The 18,520-nt window shown below is 45.0% G+C and overlaps 1 protein-coding gene across 1 annotated transcript in view; it reads right to left on the bottom strand.

The window, feature by feature from the left end:
* The window catches only part of gda (guanine deaminase), a 68,196-nt gene extending 52,152 nt beyond the window's left edge, over nucleotides 1–16,044 (bottom strand). The window contains exon 1 of the mRNA XM_060906741.1: nucleotides 15,786–16,044. Within this exon, the coding sequence (XP_060762724.1) occupies nucleotides 15,786–15,899 (114 nt within the window). The 5' untranslated portion in view covers nucleotides 15,900–16,044. The remainder of the gene's footprint in view (nucleotides 1–15,785) is intronic.
* Between the last annotated feature and the right edge of the window lie 2,476 nt (nucleotides 16,045–18,520).

Genomic DNA, 18,520 nt, shown 5'->3' with positions numbered 1-18,520 from the left:
ATTACTGCACATAAAGGAAGCCTTATGTTAACCGTCTCCAGAAGCGCCGTCAACTTCTCTGGGCTCGGAGACATCTGGAATGGACCATCACACAGTGGAAATGTGTATTGTGGTCAGATGAATCAGTATTCCAGGTGCTTTTGGAAGAAATGGGCACCATGTGCTCTGGACCAAATACAAAAAGGACAAGCAACAAGTCCAAAAACCAGAGCGTGTCATGGTATGGGGTTGTGTCAGTGCCCTTGGCAAAAGTAACTTACACTTCTGGCTGTGATGGAGCATTAATGCAGAAAAGTACACTGAGATTTTGGAGCAACATATGCTGTCTTCAAGATGACATCTTTTCCAGGGAGATTTCAACAAGACAATGCAAAACCACATTCTGCACACATTACAAAGGCATGGCTGTGGAAGAAGCGGATGTGTGCCCTCTGTCCCCAATAGAGAATATGTGGAGAATTTTTAAATGAAAAATATGACAGTGATGTCCCCGTACTGTTGCACCCTTTAATGTTAGGGTTTTGTTGGGGATCAAACCCAGGTCACTGGTGTAGTGATCCAGCAAACCCCCACTAGGCCACCAGGGGAATGACTCAAGTGCAGAGGAGTGAGGTGAAAGTAGAGTAGAAAAAACAGTTTATTTACAATATACAAAATCCCAGGCAAAAACAAAAGTATAATCCAAACGCTCAGAAGATATACGAGAAAAATAAAAAATCCAAAAATTCAAAGTCAAAACAAAAAGCCAAAAGATAAGAAAAGGCAAAAATCCAAACGCTCAGAAGATCCCAAAATGGTAAACACAAAGTCCAAAATGTCCACAAGAAAACAAAGTACAAAAGACCACAAAGACAAAGGCAAGGAACTTGGAACAGAGATCTCAAGTGATAACATAACAGCACAAAGACTCCGTGACTAGGGACCAAACTGAGGAAGTATTTATACACAGGGCAATTAGAACTAAGCGGGGCAGGAAATAAGGAACAGGGGCCTCATGTACAAAGACCTGCGTGGATTTCCCACTAAATATGTGCGCACGTCAAAATCGGGAAATTTGCGTACGACCAAAAAAATCCGGATGTATCAATCAGTGCGTACGAAGGTTTCCACGCACTCTCCTGTTGTACATCCCAATCAACGTGGAATTCGGCGCACATGCACGAGCCCCGTTCCCCGCCCCGTCTCCTCCCTCAATCATTCCACACTGAATATGTTAATTAGTATAAATAGACCATGAGTGGACCATGTTCTCTACCTCCATTGTGGACGCAGCTGTTCGGAGCTGTGGCCGCAAGGTCTCCGGTGCCTGTCGTGGCGGCAATCCCCGAACCCGGTGGTGGACACCGGAAGTAAGGGATGCCGTCAAGCTGAAGAAGGAGTCCTATCGGGCCATGTTGACCTCCGGGACTCCTGAGGCAGCCGACGGGTATCGGCAGGCCAGGCGTGCTGCAGCTCGGGCAGTTGCGGAGGCAAAAACTCGGAACTGGGAGGAGTTCGGGGAGGCCATGGAGAAGGACTATCGGTCGGCCTCGAAGAAATTCTGGCAAACCGTCCGGCGCCTCAGGAGGGGGAAGCAGTACTCTGCCAACACTGTTTACAGTGCGTGTGGGGAGCTGTTGACCTCGACTGGGGACATTGTCGGGCGGTGGAAGGAATACTTTGAGGATCTCCTCAATCCCACTGTCATGTCTTCCACTGAGGAGACTGAGGCTGATGACTCAGAGGTGGACTCGTCCATTACCCAAGCCGAAGTCACTGAGGTGGTTTGCAAGCTCCTCGGTGGCAAGGCACCGGGGGTGGATGAGATCCGCCCTGAGTATCTCAAGTCTCTGGATGTTGTGGGGCTGTCTTGGTTGACACGCCTCTGCAACATCGCGTGGCGGTCGGGGACAGTGCCTCTGGAGTGGCAGACTGGGGTGGTGGTCCCTCTTTTTAAGAAAGGGGACCGGAGAGTGTGCTCCAATTATAGGGGAATCACACTTCTCAGCCTCCCAGGGAAAGTTTACTCCAGGGTACTGGAGAGGAGAATTCGACCGATAGTCGAACCTCGGATCCAGGAGGAACAATGCGGTTTTCGTCCTGGTCGCGGAACACTGGACCAGCTCTATACCCTTCATAGGGTGCTCGAGGGTTCATGGGAGTTTGCCCAACCAGTCCACATGTGCTTTGTGGATCTGGAGAAGGCATTCGACCGTGTCCCCCGTGGTATTCTGTGGGGGGTGCTTCGGGAGTATGGGGTTCGGGGCTCTTTGCTAAGGGCTGTCCGGTCCCTGTACGAACGGAGCAGGAGTCTGGTTCGCATTGCCGGCAGTAAGTCAGACCTGTTCCCAGTGCATGTTGGACTCTGTCAGGGCTGCCCATTGTCACCGGTTCTGTTCATAATTTTTATGGACAGAATTTCTAGGCGCAGCCAGGGGCCGGAAGGAATCCTGTTTGGGAACCACAGGATTTCATCTCTGCTTTTTGCGGATGATGTTGTCCTGTTGGCTTCTTCAAACCAGGACCTTCAGCATGCACTGGGGCGGTTTGCAGTCGAGTGTGAAGCGGCTGGGATGAGAATCAGCACCTCCAAGTCCGAGGCCATGGTTCTCGACCGGAAAAGGGTGGCTTGCCCTCTCCAGGTTGGTGGAGAAGTCCTGCCTCAAGTGGAGGAGTTTAAGTATCTCGGGATCTTGTTCACGAGTGAGGGAAGGATGGAGCGTGAGATCGACAGGCGGATCGGTGCAGCCTCCGCAGTGATGCGGTCGCTTTACCGGTCCGTCGTGGTGAAGAAGGAGCTGAGCCAAAAGGCGAAGCTCTCAATTTACCGGTCGATCTACGTTCCGACTCTCACCTATGGTCATGAGCTTTGGGTAATGACAGAAAGAACAAGATCGCGGATACAAGCGGCTGAAATGAGTTTCCTTCGCAGGGTGGCTGGGCGCTCCCTTAGAGATAGGGTGAGAAGCACAGTCACTCGGGAGGAGCTCGGAGTAGAGCCGCTGCTCCTCCACATCGAGAGGAACCAGCTGAGGTGGCTCGGGCATCTTTTTCGGATGCCTCCTGGACGCCTCCCTGGGGAGGTGTTCCAGGCATGTCCCCCCGGGAGGAGGCCCCGGGGAAGACCCAGGACACGCTGGAGGGACTATGTCTCTCGGCTGGCCTGGGAACGCCTCGGTGTTCTTCCTGAGGAGCTGGCCGAGGTGTCTGGGGAAAGGGAAGTTTGGGCTTCCATGCTTAGACTGCTGCCTCCGCGACCCGGTCCTGGATAAGCGGAAGAAGACGAGACGAGACGAGTATAAATAGACCTGCAGTAAGGCCCGCGTTAGGTAAAAGACATGGCGAAATCTCGAAAAAGAAATTTCACAGATTGCGAGGTGGAGGCGCTGATTTCGGAGGTAGAGGCAAGACACAAGATCTTGTTCGGAAGCCTCTCCTCCGGAATCAGCACCAAAACCAAACATCTGAATTGGGAGCAAATAACTAATGTCATCAATCAAGTCGGGGCCAAAAATCGATCCACAGCCGACACTAAAAAAAAAAATGGTCGGACATCAAAGTAGATGTGAAAAGGAGGATGGCTGCGCAGCACAGGAGCGCAATGAAGACGGGTGGCGGGCCGGGGGTCGAGACCCTCTCCCCTTTCGACCAGAGGGTGACCGCGGTCCTCGGTGACCATGCATTAGTTGGCGTGGTTCCGCCCGAAGAGGGGGACTCCGACTTGGCCCAGCAGGATCTCACAGGTGCTGTAATCATTTTCATACAGGGCGTCCCGAAAAATGTAGCCTATACTCTAAATTGCCATAAAGTATGTGTGAACTGAAATCCCTGCCTTTAGCACAGTGTAATAGAATTCACATACATCACTTAATTGTTCTGTCACCTCCAATTAAAGTGATGTTCAAAGTGTATGCTATGAGACATGCAACGGTCACTGATTGTATGCCACTGAATGTGAATGTAGCCTATACCAAGATAACGGTATGATTCGCATCGTCCGCAGTGCCTGCGCCACAATGAGTGTCTATTTGAGTTACATGGGTTTTGAAAACAAAAAAACACCTTTAGTGCTCTAATGTGTACATTTTTTCAGGGACACCCTATATTTGAGGAAATGTCTTCCTCTCTTAGTAGGCCCAATATTCCTAGCCACATGTAACCAGAAATAAAACATGTGCACATATTTTCCACAATAGGATTTTAATGACAAATGTATTCTAGCAGGGTGCCAGGGAACAACAGGAGGCCCCCAGTCCATCCCACCTGAGCAGGAAGAGGACCCCCAGCCGAGCAGATCCAGCGTCACTGTCACCTGCCCCCCTTCTCCACCGCCTGCCCCTGTCGCCGGGTCCACAGGCCGGGTGCTGACGCGCGCGGTCCTTGAGTCGCAGGGGGAAATTTTAAAGGGGATAGAGGCAATTAACGACAACCTCGAGGGAATCCGCGAGGAATTGAAGGAACTGAATAACACATTAAAAGAATATCTTAAAAAAATGAATGGTGTCCCATGTCCCGTCTGCCCTTACCTTTTCACACTGTGGCTATTAAGCGCTGCCGGGTTTGTATGCCATGTCGCTGTGGCACCTCGTTGTGAGGCCCAGGGTCTGGGTCCTCCGGCAGGTCTTGCTCCATTATAGGCACGCCGTGCCGCTGCGCCACATTGTGTAACATGCCACACGCCAGTGCAATACGGCACGCCTTGTCGGGCTGATAGAGCAGCACCCCCCCACTCTGGTCAAGGCAGCGCCACCGGCTTTTCAGGTGGCCAATGGTGTGCTCCACCACTGACCGCGTCCGTGCGTGGAGGCTGTTGTAGCGCTGCTCCTGATCAGTCCGTGGGTTGGCTAGGGGGGTCAGTAACCATTTTCGGAGTGGGTAGCCGCTGTCTCCTATGAGCAATTGGGATAGGTCCAGCATAAGCTATCCAACATGTGCATATTTCAAGTGAATTCACTTCAAGTGTTTTAGATTGCTTACCAAGTAACCACCCATCACGCACTCTGCTGGCATCCAGCCTGTTTCCCACCAAGCTGTTCGCCAGGACGAATGCATCGTGGGTCGCCCCAGGCCACCTTGCCACGATATTTGTCAGGCGCATTTGGGCATCACATATAATCTGTACGTTTATAGAGTGGAAATGTTTCCTATTCACGTACGCATATTCACCCTCAGATGGCGCCTTTATAGCAATATGCGTGCAGTCGATCACTCCGATTACATTTGGAAAACCGGCTATCGCTGCAAATTGCGCTTTTATCTGTGCTTGGTCTGCCACATCATAGGGAAACCGTATGTACCTGGCCGACAGTCGGATGATCCCATTTAACACAGACGGAATAGCGCGGCTGAGAGCTGTCTGGCTCATTCCCGACCGGTTGGCCAGTTCCCTCTGGAATGAGCCTGTTGCTAGGAACCCAAGCGTGGTCAGGACTTGGATAGGAACAGGTAAGGCGTGACTCCTCGCAGTCTCCCTCTCCAACCCTGGGCCCAACTCAGCACAGAGCTCCAAAAGAATGGCTCTTGGAAGTCTGAATCGGCTGATAAGCCAGTCATCATCGTGAGCCAGGAAATCGGTGTAATCACGGAACACCCGTTCCCTCCTAATCCGACCATTTGCAGCGTCTTCCAATAAGGCCAACCACGCCATTGTCATCCTATCGGTTATCGCCACATGTTGCACATGCTTTTATATCCTCATTTAATTTGATGCATGCTAGTGATTGGTCCCCACACACCGCGGTTGTGTCTGATTTGTACACACTTGGAAATCGTTTCATATATTGATCTTGGTAATTATGTGATAAGGCTACCCCACGCAACATCAACTAATAATAATATTTCAGTCTGACACCTCACGGCAAATGCGCGAGGAAGATCTATTAAGCTAGCTGCAATGCATGGTCCTGCATGTGCATTCTTTAATTTAATTAATTAACCAATAGTCAATGGGAATAATATCAAAATGATATTGCTGGGGTTTCTCATTTCCCGTAATTACAATATGGAAGGGATGGTTGATGGATCTGTTGGCATTTACCCAACAGTTTCGCATCATGTGTCTCGACAATGTCGTATGACTGACATACATTTCAATTCACACATCCTGATGTTCCGATGCATTTTTGGATGCCTCTTATCGCCATGTCATGACTCTTGACCGAGTAGGCCTAAATGTAGTTGCGTTGCTCTGCCTCTAAGTGTCGCCAAGTACCAAGATGCACCAGAAATGTGCGTACGCCAGCCATGAGGTTTGCGTAGAGTACCGCACTTTTCCATGCCAAGTCAATCTTTGTACATACGAATGTTTGCGCAGAAAGTGACGTACGTAGCTTTTTTGTGCATACGCAAGCTTTGTACATGAGGCCCCAGGTGAGGCAAAAGCACATGAAAACAAAGGCTGTCAAAACAAACACAAAACACAGAAAACAGTGGCGGCCTCTAGAGGCCAAAACAAACATGACAAGATAAAGCAATAACAGCGGCCTCTAGAGGCCAAAACAGTCCCCAGTCCTAACATTTAAGACCTGTTTGTAGGAAGAACGGGACAAAATAACACCTGAAATGCTTTATCACTTGGTGTCTTCAGTCCCTAAACAAGTGTTGTGAGAAGGAACGGCAACATTATAAAGTGGTAAACGCTTTACTGTCATAACTTTTTCTGAAATGTGTCACAAGCAGGCTATACTTCCTTAGGAGGCTGCAGTCCTTTAACATCTGCAGGAAATTCCTGTGGACGTTCTATCAGTCTGTGGTCGCCAGTGTCCTATTTTACACCGTGGTGTGCTGGGGGGGGCAGCACATCCAAGAAGGACACATCCAGGCTGGACAAACTGATCAGGCGGGCCGGCTCTGTGGTCGGCATGAAGCTGGACTCTCTGGTGATGGTGGCAGAGAAGAGATCTATGGACAAACTATTGAACATCATGGACGATGCCAGTCACCCTCTGCACACCATCATCAGCAACCAGAGGAGCCTGAGGAGGGTAAGCCACAAAAGGTCATTGCTGAAAAGGGTGGCTGGAAAAGGTGCACAAGCAACAGGGATGGCCGCAGTCTTGAGAGGACTGTCAAGAAAAGTTGATTCAAGAACTTGGGAGAGCTTCACAAGGAGTGGACTGAGGCTGGTGTCAGTGTATCAAGACCCATCACGAACAGACAGCTTCAAGAAAGGGGATACAACTTTCACATTCCTAATATCAAGCTACTCCTGAGCCAGAGACAATGTCAGAAGTGTCTTATCTGGGCTAAGGAGAGAAAGAAATGGACTGTTGCTCAGTGGTCCAAAGTCCTCTTTTCAGATGAAAGTACATTTTGCATTTAATTTGGAAATCACGGTTCTAGAGTCTGGAGGAAGAGTGGAGAGGCACAGAATCCAAGGTGTTTGAAGCCCAGTGTGAAGTTTCCACAGTCTGTGATGATTTGGGGTGCCATGTCATCTGCTGGTGTTGGTCCACTGTATTTTATCAAGTCCAAAGTCAACACAGCCATCTACCAGGAGATTTTAGAGCACTTCATGCTTCCATCTGCTGACGAGCTTTTTGGAGATGCTGATTTCCTTTTCCAGCAGGACTTAGCACCTACCCACAGTGCCAAAACTACTACCAAATGGTTTGCTGACCATGATATTACTGTGTTTGATTGGCCAGCCAACTTGCCTGACCTGAACCCCATAGAGAATCTATGGGGTATTGTCAAGAGGAAGATGAGAAACACCCAACCCAAAAATACAGATACGCTGAAGGCCACTATCAAAGCAACCTGGGCTTCAATAACACCTCAGCAGTGCCACAGACTGATCACCTCCATGCCACACCGCACTGATACAGTAATTCATGGTAAAGGATCCCCAACCAAGTATTGAGTGTATAAATGAATATACTTTTCAAAGTTGGACATTTCTGTATTGTAAATCCTTTTTTTGATTGATCTTAGGGAATATTCTAATAATTTGAGATACTGGATTTCTGATTTTCATGAGCTATAAGCCATAATCATCAAAATTAAAACAAAAAAGCCTTTAAATATTTCACTTTACATGTAATGAATATAGAATATATGAAAGTTTACCTTTTTGAATTAAATTACGAAAAAAGGGAACTTTTTCATGGTATTCTAATTTTTTGAGATGCACTAGTATATATATATATATATATATATATATATATATATATATATTATGGCATGCCGTTCAGGAAATTAATCTTTGAATATATTGAATGAATCCCCGAATATATTGAATGAAACATTGAATATAATGAATGAATCCCCGAATATATTGAATGAAACTTTGAATATATTGAATGAAACTCTGAATATATGGAATGAAACTTTGAATATATTGAATGAATCCCTGAATATATTGAATGAAACTTTGAATATATGGAATGAAACCTTGAATATATGGAATGAAACTTTGTATTCTGCCCCCGCTCCCACAGCTCGGCAGACAGACAACAGGTCCCAAGAAAAACTCTGACTCAGAGGAGAGTATTATGCCGCTTTTCCACTACAAACGCGGCTGAGCCGTGCCGTGCCGAGTCGAGCTGAGTCGAGCTGAGCGGGGCTGTTGGAGTTGCATTTCGACTACAACCGCGCTGAACCGTGCTGGCTGGAAGTGGGTGGACACATTGGGTGGAGTTAGCGAAAGTGGGTGGACGTCACGTGATGTCGTTAAGCAGCGCAAACAGTGACATCAGTGACAGTGGCGGAACAAGTCAGAGCCGGGCCGGGGGCGGGGCAAATGACCGGGCCCTTTATTAAAGCTTATCATAACATCATTTTAGGCTACAAAATGTCCGCAACTGCGGTGTTTACCAATTTCAACACTACCGGGTGCAACTATGTTATTTAGTACATCAAGTCCTTCAAACGAACATGTAACTCAGAAACAAAAAACATTAGGATACTGTACATGGCTCATAATAAAACATCAATAGCCTATACTGCGCACATTATTTGAAGGGCATACGAATGAGCGCTCAGAGGTTGCAACGGTGACAGGAAGAGTCAGAAATAAAAGGAGGGCGGTGCAAACCTCACTGAATGCACTGTGTTTACCAATTTCAACACTACGGGGTGCAACTATGTTATTTTGTACATTAAGTCCTTCAAACAAACATGTAACTCAGAAACAAAAAAACATTAGGCGACATACTGTACATGGCTCATAATAAAACATCAATAGCCTACTGCGCGCATTATTTGAAGGGCATATGACGAGCCTTGCGCTCCACGAACTCGTCCACGATGCTCTGTATGTCACTGATTCAGTGATCTTTTAAGCGGTAGTCTCACGACCCGAATAGTAAACAATAAACATGGAGGACATGGAGTCGTTAGTGTTGCTGGTCTTGGTGCTGTGGCTTGTTGTCACCGACAACGACAACAGATACTGGCAAGAGCGTATAGATGAGGCGAGGCGCATAAGGCTTCAGAAATTCTCGTAATTCGTAATTATTCTTCTTCCGGGTTTACAGATCCCAGCGCGCTCGCGGGGCGTGTGTGGGCATGTGAGGACACTCCTCCTCACCAATCAGTGCACAGGGGAGTGTCTGCTCACGCCCCCAGCCTCACTCGGCACGGTTTGGCTCGCTTCAGCCCCACTCCAAAACGGTGCGAGTTTTAGGGGCTAAGCAGGGCTGAAACGAGCTGAGTCGTGCTGGTTTTTGGTAGTCGAAACGCGAGCCGTGTCGGGCTGAAGTGAGCTGAAGCGAGCTGAAAAAGGGTAGTGGAAAAGGGCCAATAGAGTATATTGAGAAACACTGTAAAACTCAACAAACAAAATTTACAAATTAGTTTTATATACAGAAAATACCGTTATACAAATATGAGCCACGAGGGAAATGACTTTGTCACCGTAGCTTCGTTGCACATAAAAGAAGTAAACACTAATAAAACCACAAGCATTAGCCAGAGTGTTAACAAGGAGCCTGTTCAGTGACAGAATGCTCCTTCCCAAGTGCAGGATGAACAGACTCAAAAACTCCTTTGTCCCTCACGCCATCAGACTGTACAACTCCTCTCTGGGGGGGAGGAGGGGTAACAGGAGGACAGAGGACGGGAAGGAGCAGTAGCCTAGCCTAACAATAAGCAATACCCCCCTCCCCCTTCCTCTCTTCCCCATATCTTCTCATCTCATCTCATTATCTCTAGCCGCTTTATCCTGTTCTATAGGGTTGCAGGCAAGCTGGAGCCTATCCCAGCTGACTACGGGCGAAAGGCAGGGTACACCCTGGACAAGTCGCCAGGTCCATCACAGGGCTGACACATAGACACAGACAACCATTCACACTCACGGTCAATTTAGAGTCACCAGTTAACCTAACCTGCATGTCTTTGGACTGTGGGGGAAACCGGAGCACCTGGAGGAAACCCACACGGACACGGGGAGAACATGCAAACTCCGCACAGAAAGGCCCTCGCCGGCCACGGGGCTCGAACCCGGACCTTCTTGCTGTGAGGCGACAGCGCTAACCACTACACCACCGTGCCGCCCTGTAAATACTTAATTTATTTTAATTTATCTAGAAGTTTTCTCTATTTCTTTTCTCTGTAATGATGCTGCTGGAATCTTAATTTCCCTGAGGGAACCCTCCCAAAGGGATCAATAAAGTTTTATCTAATCTAATCTAATCTAATCTAATCTAATCTAATCTAATCTAATCTAATCTAATAATCAACATTGAAATAAGTGTTTATTTGGGGGGAAAATGCAAGCAATCAAATTCAAGAGGTAAAACATCAAATAATGTGCTGTTTTGAGTGCAATACAGGTCAAGGATTACTTGCAAATAATTTAAAATTTGTTTTCAGTTTTAATTTTAATTCCAACTGTCCCGACCTTTTCTAATTTGGGGTTGAAACATTTAATGCCATTTTAACATGATTCTACAGCGAATGCCGTTAATCCAGGACTTTCATAATTCCTGTTAGGTGCCTGTCGGCTGAACACTATCAAGCAAGGGTGTAGGTTTGCATATGGACCATAGGGACATGTCACAACCAATATTTTTGGATGGCAAAATAGTCCCTACCAATATTTAGCATTTTATTTTTATTTTACAAAATATGAATTTATTCGCATATTTTTTGCGAACTCAATAGTAGGCTATAATCTTAGTCACTAGTTTTTTCAACGTGCCAGAGTGACAGGGTTATCCATGCTGCAATTTCATTGGCTGAAACAGAGTCTGTAGGCTCACGTTCTCCTCACATGGACGTAAACAAAGCGCTTCTAGTGGTGGTAACGACGATGAGACCACAGGCCCGTGTGTTGTGCTGATAACGTAAGTCGTCTGTGATAGCCTGCGACTGTATGTCTTCAGAAAAGTGTACAACTTAACATTACTGTTACCTTGGTATTCAAACTCATTTTGACTGATTATCTGCTTTGTAGATAACCTAGACAATGCCACCAAAAAAGAAAAAAGATATACGGAGTAGTGCCCAGAACAGGTTGACATTATTTAGCTATAGCCTACAACGCAACGCAAACCTATCATTGCAAAATGTTATAGACTAGGCTACCACCAGTCTTTCTACTGTGGAAAATTGTGAGACTGCTAACGTAGCCTACATATTAATGACAAGGGGTAATAATATTAACCATGCAATTCATGCCAAAATGCAAACCATCTCCCGTTTTGCTGTAGAAATTGGTAGGCTAAAGTTAGTGTAGCCTGTTACTATGAAAGCTAATTAATGAATCATTTGTGTACATGAAAGACAGCATAAGGCCGATGCAAACCTAGAACAGGTTTATGAGGAATCAGTGCTTGAGGTGAGGATGTCATCATGTCATATTAATATAGTCCTGTCAAGTCATGCCATAATTTCGGTTGTTTTATTAGTAGCTAAGCCAAATACATTTGCATGATAAAAGGTGTATTCCTACTAATGTTAGGTTTCTGGTTAAATTTCATTAACAAATTATTTGATCACATAGGAAACTCAGAAATCCAGTACAAAGGATCAAGAGCAGGTTGAGAGAGAAGAAGCTGGAGGGCTTCAGGTGAGGTCTGAATGTTAAGGCATTTAGAAGCATCAAAGGATTAGCAATGAAACGGAAGGATCTTTGGAAAATTAGGACTATGTGTTTTGGTTGTGATGTATTTTGAATAGGCTAGCAGAAAATGTCAGCTTATTTCCTTAATATTTCAAATTGATGTGAAATAGATGTAGGTGTAATACATAGAACTATGTATCCCAAGATAGGTCTGCAATTTATTTAGTATATATATATATATATATATATTTTTTTTTAACATATAGGATGTTCAGACATCCTGTGAAGATACTATAGGACAGGTAGAGTCAGAAGTGGCTGAAACTGCAGGGCTCCAGGTGAGATTTTGATTCTGTGACGGGAGATACTATGCATTACAAGCAAATTATTTTAGTCAACCTTTGTTAGTGTTACTCTTTATAAAATCTTGCTACTGTGAATACAGACCAGGTTAAGTTTTGCTTGCTCTCTAGGACAGTGTTTCTCAACCTTTTTTCAGTCACAGCACCCTTCAGAAGTATGCAAATTCTCAAGGCACCCCCATATAAAATATACGCAGCCACGCTGACCCCGGCAGTAACGTTGTGACATGGGAAAGGGGGCTGTGAGACAAATTTTGATGATGCATGAGGCGGCGATGATCTGCATTAGTGTAACTGTTGTTTTTTGGAATTTTAATTCATTTTATTTATTTCAATGTTGGGGCGGCACGGTGGTGTAGTGGTTAGCGCTGTCGCCTCACAGCAAGAAGGTCCGGGTTCGAGCCCCGTGGCCAACGAGGGCCTTTCTGTGCGGAGTTTGCATGTTCTCCCCGTGTCTGCGTGGGTTTCCTCCGGGTGCTCCGGTTTCCCCCACAGTCCAAAAACATGCAGGTTAGGTTAACTGGTGACTCTAAATTGACTGAGTGTGAATGGTTGTCTGTGTCTATGTGTCAGCCCTGTGATGACCTGGCGACTTGTCCAGGGTGTACCCTGCCTTTCGCCCGTAGTCAGCTGGGATAGGCTCCAGCTTGCCTGCGACCCTGTAGAACAGGATAAAGCGGCTACAGATAATGAGATGAGACCCCTAACAAAGCCAGACAGCACCCTGGTTGAGAAAGGCTGCTCTAGGAGACAGTCAGTGTGAGTGACAGTGACTCTCAAGCAAGTCAGTGTAGCAGTGTCCTGGCCATGGGGAGTAAACCATACCAGCCTGATCCAAAATTCATTGCAGTACAGCAACTGCCAAACAAGAAGCTATGGTTTCAGGCAAAAGTGGTATAATCGCTATCCATGGCTGCATTATAGTCCCACAGTACAAAAAGTTATTTGTTTTGAGTGTGTCAAGGCATTCACAATCAAAAAGACCACTCTGGAAAAAAAGAATGACCCTGTATTTTGCTTAAATGGTTTTGGTAACTGGAAAAATGCCACTGACAGCTTTAATTGCCATCAAGCAAGTACTCGAACTTTACAGTGTTTGTCATTAGAAATAGTAAATAAAGCGTTAAATTGTTCAGCATTACACTACCGTTCAAAAGTTTGGGGTCACTTTGAAATGTCCTTATTTTTGAAAGAAAAGCACTGTTCTTTTCAATGAAGATCACTTTAAACTAATCAGAAATACACTCTATACATTGCTAATGTGGTAAATGACTATTCTAGCAGCAAATGTCTGGTTTTTGGTGCAATATCTACATACAGTGGTGCTTGAAAGTTTGTGAACCCTTTAGAATTTCCTATATTTCTGCATAAATATGACCAAAAACATCATCAGATTTTCACACAAGTCCTAAAAGTACATAAAGAGAACCCAGTTAAACAAATGAGACAAAAATATTACACTTGGTCATTTATTTATTGAGGAAAATGATCCAATATTACATATCTGTGCGTGGCAAAAGTATGTGAACCTCTAGGATTAGCAGTTAATTTGAAGGTGAAATTAGAATCAGGTGTTTTCAATCAATGGGATGACAATCAGGTGTGAGTGGGCACCCTGTTTTATTTAAAGAACAGGGATCTATCAAAGTCTGATCTTCACAACACATGTTTGTGGAAGTGTATCATGGCACGAACAAAGGAGATTTCTGAGGACCTCAGAAAAAGTGTTGTTGATGCTCATCAGGCTGGAAAAGGTTACAAAACCATCTCTAAAGAGTTTGGACTCCACCAATCCACAGTCAGACAGATTGTGTACAAATGGAGGAAATTCAAGACCATTGTTACCCTCCCCAGGAGTGGTCAACCAACAAAGATCACTCCAAGAGCAAGGCGTGTAATAGTCAGCGAGGTCACAAAGGACCCCAGGGTAACTTCTAAGCAACTGAGGGCCTCTCTCACATTGGCTAATGTTAATGTTCATGAGTCCACCATCAGGAGAACACTGAACAACACTGGTGTGCATGGCAGGGTTGCAAGGAGAAAGCCACTGCTCTCCAAAAAGAACATTGCTGCTCATCTGCAGTTTGATAAAGATCACGTGGACAAGCCAGAAGGCTATTGGAAAAATGTTTTGTGGATGGATGAGACCAGAATAGAACTTTTTGGTTAAAATGAGAAGCGTTATGTTTGGAGAAAGCAAAACACTGCATTCTAGCATAAGAACCTTATTCCATCTGTGAAACATGGTGGTGGTAGTATCATGGTTTGGGCCTGTTTTGCTGCATCTGGGAGAGGACGACTTGCCATCATTGATGGAACAATGAATTCTGAATTATACCAGCGAATTCTAAAGGAAAATGTCAGGACATCTGTCCATGAACTGAATCTCAAGAGAAGGTGGGTCATGCAGCAAGACAACGACCCTAAGCACACAAGTCGTTCTACCAAAGAATGATTAAAGAAGAATAAAGTTAATGTTTTGGAATAGCCAAGTCAAAGTCCTGACCTTAATCCAATCAAAATATTGTGGAAGGACCTGAAGCGAGCAGTTCATTTGAGGAAACCCACCAACATCCCAGAGTTGAAGCTGTTCTGTACGGAGGAACGGGCTAAAATTCCTCCAAGCCAGTGTGCAGGACTGATCAACAGTTACCGGAAATGTTTAGTTGCAGTTATTACTGCACAAGGGGGTCACACCAGATACTGAAAGTAAAGGTTCACATACTTTTGCTACTCACAGATATGTAATATTGGATCATTTTCCTCAATAAATAAATGACCAAGTATAATATTTTGTCTCATTTGTGTAACTGGGTTCTCTTTATCTACTTTTAGGACTTGTGCGAACATCTGATGATGTTTTAGGTCATATTTATGCAGAAATATAGAAAGTTCTAAAGGTTTCACAAACTTTCAAGCACCACTGTAGGTGTATAGAGGCCCATTTCCAGCAACTCTCACTCCAGTGAACTCTAATGGTACAATGTGTTTGCTCATTGCCTCAGAAGGCTAATGGATGATTAGAAAACCCTTGTACAATCATGTTAGCACAGCTGAAAACAGTTGAGCTCTTTAGAGAAGCTATAAAACTGACCTTCCTTTGAGCAGATTGAGTTTCTGGAGCATCACATTTGTGGGGTCGATTAAATGCTCAAAATGGCCAGAAAAATGTCTTGACTATATTTTCTATTCATTTTACAACTTATGGTGGGAAATAAAAGTGTGACTTTTCATGGAAAACACAAAATTGTCTGGGTGACCCCAAACTTTTGAACGGTATGCATGTAATAGTAGTTCGGCAGAGGATTGGTGATTGGACGCACTTGCTATCAAGGTTCATGAACACTGAGTTTTAATCCCCTGTCCACATCAACAGTGCTGGCACAGATCTCATACCGTTTTGGTGCTCAGGAATTGTGAATAAATGCTGATTTACTCACCTTGCCAAGCTCGTTCACTCCCAGCACGAAGTCGGTGAGCACGCGCAGGGCTGAGTCCCGGGTGGAGTGCGCGAATGCGCCCCGGTACACGCGCGCGACGCCGCCGCTGCTCATTGCGCAAACGAGCTCTGAAGGTTTAAAGTGCTGCACGCGCTGCGTCTCTGCTTTTTATACGGCGTGAACCTGCGCGAGATCGTGATGCCTGGAGCGCGTGCTTCCGTGCTTCATCCTCAATTCAGGAGGAGAAGGATATGAAGGGTGGACAGAGTTTCAGCAATCGAGCTGAACTAGTTTGGCTTGTTTCCGTGATGTATTTATACACTAGTGCATCTCAAAAAAATTAGAATATTGTGACAAAGTTCAATACTTTCCATCAGTTATTTAAGAAAGCGAAAATGTTATACACAACCCCGATTCCAAAAAAGTTGGGACAAATTGTAAATAAAAACGGAATGCGATAATTTACAAATCTCAAAAACTGATATTGTATTCACAACAGAACATAGACAACATATCAAATGTCGAAAGTGAGACATTTTGAAATTTCATGCCAAATATTGGCTCATTTGAAATTTCATGACAGCAACACATCTCAAAAAAGTTGGGACAGGGGCAATAAGAGGCTGGAAAAGTTAAAGGTACAAAAAAGGAACAGCTGGAGGACCAAATTGCAACTCATTAGGTCAATTGGCAATAGGTCATTAACATGACTGGGTATAAAAAGAGCATCTTGGAGTGGCAGCGGCTCTCAGAAGTAAAGATGGGAAGAGGATCACCAATCCCCCTAATTCTGCGCCGACAAATAGTGGAGCAATATCAGAAAGGAGTTCGACAGTGTAAAATTGCAAAGAGTTTGAACATATCATCATCTACAGTGCATAATATCATCAAAAGATTCAGAGAATCCGGAAGAATCTGTGCGTAAGGGTCAAGGCCGGAAAACCATACTGGGTGCCCGTGATCTTCGGGCCCTTAGACGGCACTGCATCACATACAGGCATGCTTCTGTATTGAAAATCACAAAATGGGCTCAGGAATATTTCCAGAGAACATTATCTGTGAACACAATTCACCGTGCCACCCGCCGTTGCCAGCTAAAACTCGATAGTTCAAAGAAGAAGCCGTATCTAAACATGATCCAGAAGCGCAGACGTCTTCTCTGGGCCAAGGCTCATTTAAAATGGACTGTGGCAAAGTGGAAAACTGTTCTGTGGTCAGACGAATCAAAATTTGAAGTTCTTTATGGAAATCAGGGACGCCGTGTCATTCGGACTATAGAGGAGAAGGACGACCCAAGTTGTTATCAGCGCTCAGTTCAGAAGCCTGCATCTCTGATGGTATGGGGTTGCATTAGTGCGTGTGGCATGGGCAGCTTACACATCTGGAAAGACACCATCGATGCTGAAAGGTATATCCAGGTTCTAGAGCAACATATGCTCCCATCCAGACGACATTTCTTTCAGGGAAGACCTTGCATTTTCCAACATGACAATGCCAAACCACATACTGCATCAATTACAGCATCATGGCTGCGTAGAAGAAGGGTCCGGGTACTGAACTGGCCAGCCTGCAGTCCAGATCTTTCACCCATAGAAAACATTTGGCGCATCATAAAACGGAAGATACGACAAAAAAGACCTAAGACAGTTGAGCAACTAGAATCCTACATTAGACAAGAATGGGTTAACATTCCTATCCCTAAACTTGAGCAACTTGTCTCCTCAGTCCCCAGACGTTTACAGACTGTTGTAAAGAGAAAAGGGGATGTCTCACAGTGGGAAACATGGCCTTGTCCCAACTTTTTTGAGATGTGTTGTTGTCATGAAATTTAAAATCACCTAAGTTTTCTCTTTAAATGATACATTTTCTCAGTTTAAACATTTGATATGTCATCTATGTTCTACTCTGAATAAAATATGGAATTTTGAAACTTCCACATCATTGCATTCCATTTTTATTTACAATTTGTACTTTGTCCCAACTTTTTTGGAATTGGGGTTGTATTATAGACTCATTACACATAAACTAAAATGTTTCAAGCATTTTTCTATTTTAATTTTAATCAGTATGGCATACAGTACAAAAACATAAAAAAAACCCATCTCAAAATATTAGAATATTTCATTTTGAGTTTGAGTAAAACAGTATGAACACAGTGTATCTCTCGGTCTAGTTCAGTACACACAACCACAATCATGGGGAAGACTGCTGACTTGACTGTTGTCCAGAAGATGATCACTGATGCCCTCCACAAGGAGGGTAAGCCACAAAAGGTCATTGCTGAAAAGGGTGGCTGGAAAAGGTGCACAAGCAACAGGGATGGCCGCAGTCTTGAGAGGATTGTCAAGAAAAGTTGATTCAAGAACTTGGGAGAGCTTCACAAGGAGTGGACTGAGGCTGGTGTCAGTGTATCAAGACCCATCACGAACAGACAGCTTCAAGAAAGGGGATACAACTTTCGCATTCCTAATATCAAGCTACTCCTGAGCCAGAGACAATGTCAGAAGTGTCTTATCTGGGCTAAGGAGAGAAAGAAATGGACTGTTGCTCAGTGGTCCAAAGTCCTCTTTTCAGATGAAAGTACATTTTGCATTTAATTTGGAAATCACGGTTCTAGAGTCTGGAGGAAGAGTGGAGAGGCACAGAATCCAAGGTGTTTGAAGCCCAGTGTGAAGTTTCCACAGTCTGTGATGATTTGGGGTGCCATGTCATCTGCTGGTGTTGGTCCACTGTAT

Source organism: Neoarius graeffei, chromosome 24 (genome assembly GCF_027579695.1).
Source record: "Neoarius graeffei isolate fNeoGra1 chromosome 24, fNeoGra1.pri, whole genome shotgun sequence".
Classification (NCBI taxonomy): domain Eukaryota; kingdom Metazoa; phylum Chordata; class Actinopteri; order Siluriformes; family Ariidae; genus Neoarius; species Neoarius graeffei.
Note: the sequence above shows the minus strand (reverse complement) of the source record. Positions and strands in the feature narration are given on the sequence as shown.